At 39.0% G+C, this 7,162-nt stretch overlaps 1 protein-coding gene and 1 long non-coding RNA gene across 2 annotated transcripts in view; one reads left to right on the top strand and one right to left on the bottom strand.

Moving 5' to 3' along the window:
- Positions 1-7,162, top strand: part of LOC144650012 (uncharacterized) — a 258,602-nt gene that overhangs the window by 10,877 nt on the left and 240,563 nt on the right. The gene's annotated exons all lie outside the window — the stretch shown is intronic.
- LOC144649961 (uncharacterized) overlaps positions 1-7,162 on the bottom strand; it is a 54,897-nt gene that overhangs the window by 41,045 nt on the left and 6,690 nt on the right. Inside the window, exon 4 of the mRNA XM_078509563.1 lies at positions 3,781-3,969. Coding sequence (XP_078365689.1) covers positions 3,781-3,969 — 189 coding nt within the window. The remainder of the gene's footprint in view (positions 1-3,780; positions 3,970-7,162) is intronic.

The following is a 7,162-nucleotide window of genomic DNA, read 5'->3' as shown; positions in this document are numbered from 1 at the left end:
TCTGAAGAGCTATTATGCTAGGTTTGAATGTCCATTTGCCATCAAATCCAAACTCGTCGTCATGTATGTTAGACAAACTTTTTTCACGCTTTTTCAGTTCGACAGCCCGTGGTGTCAGGTTTCCACAAGAAGCGATCAATAAAATGGACAAGATGAAGTAGATAATCACTGTCTGCAGGAATCAGTGAAGAGATAAAAAAAGTTACTACATGTACTGAGTGACAGCAAAGTAACAATAGACCTCAATAGAGTTTAGCTTTAACACCGCCCTTCCTATAGAAAGGGGAGGAGGGCAGGAGGAATGGGCGATTGGGAAAATCAGTGACGAACTGCCGGATTGTAAAGAATAACGAAGTCACTCGAGCTCGTTCGTTGCGCTCGCTCCGCAAATAGGAATCGTACACGCTTACTAACCATGAAGTAATCTCTATTTATAGTCACGCCATGAGTTTTCTGGCCCCTCGTCATCGAATTAAAAAGCATTTTAGATGAAGGTCATGTCTCCAGTCCTTTACGAGTTTTGAAAAACTCATTTTCGTTTAAATGGAAAAAAATCTATGGGGTCTAGAAAACTAATTGATCCGGAATTTTGAAATCTCTCCTGGTTTCTGCCGGGTGTTTTCCCAACCCTATAGTGAATTTTAATTATCTTATTTGCCAGTAGAAAATCGTGTACTTTTCACACTCTTTCGACCATTTTCAGTCGTTAAGTAAAGCTTCAGCAAGCTGCCGAATGTAGTCAAATCCGTTATCTACCAGTTAAAAAACGAGTCATTTTGTAGCAAATGTAAGCGATTTTGCTGGGCGATCTTCCCAATTTTACACGCACCACGCTTCCTAGATCTTATCAATCCAACATGGCGGCTAAAATGTTCAATCGAAATATTCAGCACTCACTTGCCATAAATATTTGCCTGCTAAACAGGCCATTTTTGTTTGACCAGTTTGGATGATAGTAAGATAAACTAAATCGTGACTTACCGTCAGAGTCCAAGGAGAAGAGCGGCTGCAAAGTTTGTCAAAACTTAACACGGATGTCAAAGATATGAGTACGACCATCACCCAAGATAGGATTGTGACTCCTTTAAAAAGATCCACTTTTGAATCTTCGGGTTGCCGTAAAAAAAATAATGGGCTGTACGGTGTTGAAACTGTTATGTCCGCAAAGTACTTTATGATGCACACCCATGCCACAAACAGAAAAACCTGCAAAGTATAAAGCAGGGTTTTACGTATACACGGCCAATTTGTATGTAACAATTCAGTTTTATGTGACAAATATATTTGATCGTGTAGATGACACAACAATTATTTGTCAGCAGTCCAAAGTTTCGCCAGTAAGCCTTGGACAGCAGAGAAACGCACAGAATTGAAGCGCGCGCTCACAGTGCCCAGTGGTATAGTGAAAATTTTGGGCCACATCACCCTGGCGCAATATTTGCCACACTATATGTGCCGAGTCGTCTACACGAGCAATTTCTCGTATGTGAAAACTGTTATTTGTCACATAAAAGCTAAGACGCTAGTTTATCAACAAATATATTTGTCACATAAAAATTGACCAATTTTATCATCTACACGAGCAAATAAAAATTGTGACATTAAAACGTTTCCGGCTCAGCAATTCTTATATCCTTAACCATCGCCGCCTGAAGTGTAATGGTTATTTTAGGCTTTTTTCAATTACTCGTACGGAATGGTGGGTACCCACTCCACCAGGTAAATTTTTCATCAAAACGGGATTAATAAGCATTTAAACGACAAAACCCAAGTAATTTAGTGCACCTTTCAAGGGTTAGCTAGCTTACATCACGATAAAGTAAAACCAAAACCGCCGAGAAAAAAAGTCAAGAATTTGCAACGTGAAAATGATTGATAGATAATCTACTTTTTCGAGTCTCAAGTTTATACTCGACTTTCTCACTCGAGGTATCCTTTTAAAAAGAAGTTGAACACAAATTTAATTTATAGAGCTCAATATGGAAACGCCATATTGGTGCCCCTCCGCGGGGCCCTGATACACTGGGGCACTCCATTTTACCCCACATGAATGTCGAGCGATCGAGGAGCTGCAATTTAAGGCACAAGCCGTGTCAAAGGTTTTTGCTGCACAAGGCTTTTACACAATATCTTCTCACGAGCTGATCAGTTCGCATTGGCTTCGATCGGAGTTTTCTAGGGTGGGAATTTATTCACATCGTCCCCGCTTCTAGCTTTAGGTGCACACAACAACAGGGTGGCATAAGAGTATACAAATAGCAACGCAGACGTACAATTTCTGCCAATTTAACATAAAACACCGGGGATCTTATGTAGTCCTTGTTGATATACAAGGCTCGTCTCTGAATAGACCCATGGTCGGGGGATGTCTCATGCGCTCGCTGGGTCTGAAACAACTTGTAGCTCAACACCATATCCACGACGAACATAATGCAGGATAAAAATCCAAATGCCTGTCAAAGATGAAGCTACGATTAGTAATTTACAGGCCATGCGCATTTTTAGGGATTTTATCCCTTGGACATACAAGCAAATTCATACCCAAAGCGTTGTATGGCGGGGGGGGGGGGGGGGGGGTATGACATCCTTCGCAGGGTTTTCGTTGTTATAACGAGTAGCGAAACTATTTTGCACTGAGTAGAAAGCCCTCAGCTTACTCTACATGACGACATAATACCTGATATGACGTCATTAGAGCCGCCGTCTTGGAACCTCCGTCTTGGATTTCACCATTTTATTAGAAAGTTAAAAAATAACGGATATTGATGCAAAATCAAGCTAGAATGCTAATGGAATGTAACTATTAAAAAAAGGGAAAATAAAGAAAATGTAAAAACTGAATAGTTTTAGCCAAACCTGCTTGTAATTATGGCGTTACCAACATGGCAACGTCAAAAATCATGGACACATGGTTACAAATCAAAATTTCCACAAGGAATAAATGACTAGCTACTGAAAGCTTCAGCATTATACAGTAAACCCTACCTCATCATCATCATCATCATCATCATCATCATCATCATCATCATCATCAAAACCTTTATTTATACACGATTGGGGGTTTAAGCACAATGCTTGTGGGGTCGTGTGTTAAACTAAATATTACTTAATACAAAAAACTAATAAATTTCTTTATTACTACAAAATACTTTTACACAAAATTGGATCGCAACTACTGTAAAAATAATTAATTACACAACAATCAGTAACATTTAAAGTCATTGTAATGCCTAGGGAGCGACTGAACCGACTAATCATGAGCACTGAAATTAAGCTCCTTAATATAATTATCATTTTTCAGTTTTCAAAAGAACAACGAAAATTGGGATCCTGTATTATACGACGAAACAGCATTCCAAAGAATGGCCCCCCTATGTCCAATTGAATTTTTTACAAAGTATGAATTAAATCTAGGGACCACGATGTTATTGTTTCTTCTGAGGCTGTAAGAAATCCTGGCTTTTTTTGCTAAGTGTGACAATGCAGCTGGTGCAAGAGGGAGGCAACCCCCCCCCCTCTCCCCTCCGCTCTACATACAAGAGTTAGCAAGGACAACGTTGTTCAAAAAAATGAATGTGAATGAAATGCATGAACAGTATGAAGCATAACAAAATTCGTTTTGGTTTAATCTGGTTTGTTGTTTAAATAAAAAAGTGAACAGTCTTTCCAGTCGTACCAATCAATTGAGTTTTGAAAGTAGTTCATATTCACTGAAAATTCTCCTTTTGACAAATAAACGTTTATGTAGATTTGTAGTAAATAGATAATAAAGCAACATACCGAGGCGACGCCAAGGGATACGATAAGTGGCCTGACTAGGTTTATAACTTCATCTAAAGACCTCGAGCTCTTATTCTGATTGGCTTTAATATACTTCTGCAACCAGTTTTCCAAGAAAGCAGTACGAAATACCAGTTTTCCAGTACAGGCCAGCAGCAATGCAAATATGATGAAGGAAAATATCAAGCACTGCAATTAACAAAAATATTAACAATTGACTCAGAATCTGCAGTCATACTTTAGGGTGATTCCCGGTCCATGCTGCACACTCTCGTGATTTGGTTTGTTTTCGTATTCTTTTTAATTTTGACTCCGTTGATACGTCACACTTGGTAATAACGTACATGAAGTATGAGTCTGCCAAACAAGTCGTTTCGTTTAGGAAAAATTGATGAACTGAAATGTCGGTTTGGAATAACGTCGAGGTTCTTCTACTCAAAGTTTTCTGGCGTAAATAATACAGGGAAAAGTAACTAAGTTTTCCCAGAATATTTTGGCAAGTGAACATTATTTCTGGCGTGTGAGACTCATAAAAACATTGTAGGCGCAGCACGGACCGGAAATTAGTATCATAACTTAAAACATGTTCGTCGGAGAAATAAACTCAATAAATGTATCTCATTCGTTTCATTTTGGTGAGTAGTATAACTATCTATTTTTGAGTTATTTTTTCAAAAATAGCTCTTAGTCGGCACGATGGACCTGTAATCAATGATGTTTGTTTGTCACACCAATCAGATTTCAGGTACTATCAGAACCAATCAAATTGAAGTTTATAAAGGGGAAGCAATCTGACACAGTTGTAGTGAGCGATTTCGTTCGAAGATTTTAGATTTGAAGGAGACGGAATTGGTGAGTTGTAAATTAACCCTGGATTAAAAACATGTTTTTCGTAACGCTCACCTCCTGGGGCTCGACTGCTTACAACGCTCACGCCGCCAGCAAAAGGCCCAACACATATTTGTTATTCGTCGTATTCGAACGTTCGTTTTGAAGTGGCTAGGTTTTCTTACCGTGGTACAAATTACATAAAGCATTTCATGCACACAGCAGATTATTATGATGTTAATACTGTGGGTATATTTACAAAGAGTCGAAGAAATGAAAACTGGAAGGAAAGGAATCTTCTTTTATAGATTCCCTAATATGACTGACCTCGCCGGCGCCAACTCCAAACTCCAAACCGTCCGAGAAAGACGGCGAACGACGAGTTTAAGAATAAAATTGGTAGAAACCGAACTAAAAACCAAATCAAAGTATGATCCCATTGCAAGTGAATGTTGTCAATGATTATTTCAGACGCAAGTATTAAATAAATCTTGAGTTTCACTAGCCTGAGTTTTAGACCTCTCTTTCTGGTCGCTACTGAAATTCAGGCAAGAGTTTCCGTAAATAAAACCGGGTCTTAAATTTGTGTTGTAAAAATTCTGTAGTCGGCAAACGAAACATTCGACGTGAAAAACATTGGAGCCGTAAAGCCCTCTGTAAATAAACAAATAGCAACTAGACGCGATGGCAAGTGAATGTGTTTTATTTCTTGTGAATTTGCCATTAAGTTTTTAAAACCTAAATTCCTCTTGAATGAAACTTGTCTTCATGAATAACACAGATAACGGCATCAATTGTTATTACAGCTTTAGAAAAGTTATACAATTTTTGCTTTTTAAAACCGGCGCCGTTTTATATATAGTACAGAGGGTTTCACAAAACTTTTGACGCACGGGTTCCGAAGTTTGTTCGGAATTTCCGAAGTTGGCGACGAACTTGACTATTTACTTGACGTACTTGCAATTCAAGTTTCGAACTTCGCCACGAAGTTGGGAACTACGTTGCGAACTTTGCTACGATTATCCAAAGTTATGGCCGATTTAGAAAATTGGATGTCGCTGTTTAGGGACAAACTACACCACAAAACCTACGATTACATTTTTCAAACTCTAGTAGCCAACCAGTTCACCTCAAGGCTTCAACTAATGTTGCCGACATCAAATCAAATCGACTACATGTTTTCGAAAGATCTCGCGCTGGGAGCGAAAGCTCTTCTTATATATCATGTCGATTTATTAAAGAATGAATCGCCGTCACCGACGAGAACCAAAGAACGAAGGAAGGAAGTACAGGGAAACGAAACTTTGTCGGCAACAGAAACACGCAAAGTAAGTTGGACATGTACAAGTTTGCACGTGGTCACTCACTGCTGAACCAGACGGAACATTTTGCGGTAAAAAGACGTTATTTTCCACCAATTTCGTTTGGATCGGGTTGTATTTGCTTGCAGTACTCTACGTCGTAGTTAACATCATCAGTTCGAGCGGAGCGTATTTTGTTTCCTGCCTTTCTCGGCTCGACATGTCCTTTGCGAACGAAGTTGTCAACAATACTAGAAATGGTCTGTTTGTCGAGTTTCAGCTCTTTTCCGATTTCTGTTGGCCCTTTACCTTGTAACCAGTCATCTACAATTTTTCCCTCACATTATTTGGTAAAGGTTTACTTTGCCGGGTGAAAGGATTCAGAATTATACCTCCGCTTCAGCAAACTAAGTTTCCGAACTACGTTGCGAAGTTCACGTTGGAATTTCGAACTTCGCTGCGAAGTTCGAAACTTGAATTGCAACTATACGTAACCAAATTGTCAAGTTCGTCGCCAACTTCGGAAATTCCGAACAAACTTCGGAACCCGTGCGTCAAAAGTTTTGTGAAACCCTCTGTAAAACTGGCCAAAATTTGCATATGTCAAAAGTAATTTGAAACCTTTCGAATAACTCCAGCGTAAACCTTAATTTCATACACATGTAACTGGGTTTTTCAAAAGAAAACTAAATGACAGAGTGAACTTTAAGATTTAACACTTGCATTTTAAATCGTGGCACAAACGATTGTTATGCGTGTCGACACTTCACACGTGCTTTATGTTTGTCCTAAGAACGCCTGATTGCAAATTATGTTTGTCCATTTTATTTCGGCGGGACCTCGCTAATTCCAACTCGGTTATTTGAGCTTCTTGCTCAATTCACCAAAAGTTGGTTCCGTTACCAAGAGAAGATTTCTTCTCTTTATGTAATTCCATTTAACAAATAGATTCCATTCTGCCGTGCGTCTGTGCAGTTATAGATCACAGACGACGTCAAAATGTGGTCAGAACAAAAAAGTGGTCCACGAGCCGTTAGGTGAGTGGGTCACTGAATAAGATGCTCTTACTACATTTCAGTTGACGTCTTTTGTGATCTATAACTGAACAAACCCACGGCAAAATGAAACTTATTTGTTTTATACAATAACAGAAGATTTTAGTACACTTTCAAAACAAACCCGGAGCAACCGAGAGGAAAAGTTGTTTTCAGTTCATGATAAAGTTTTCCGTTATCACGAAACACTGTTAACAA

This window comes from Oculina patagonica, chromosome 4, assembly GCF_052425735.1.
Source record: "Oculina patagonica isolate OP01 chromosome 4, crgOcupat, whole genome shotgun sequence".
NCBI classification, from domain to species: Eukaryota; Metazoa; Cnidaria; class Anthozoa; order Scleractinia; family Oculinidae; genus Oculina; species Oculina patagonica.
This window is presented reverse-complemented; position numbering and strand designations above follow the sequence as displayed.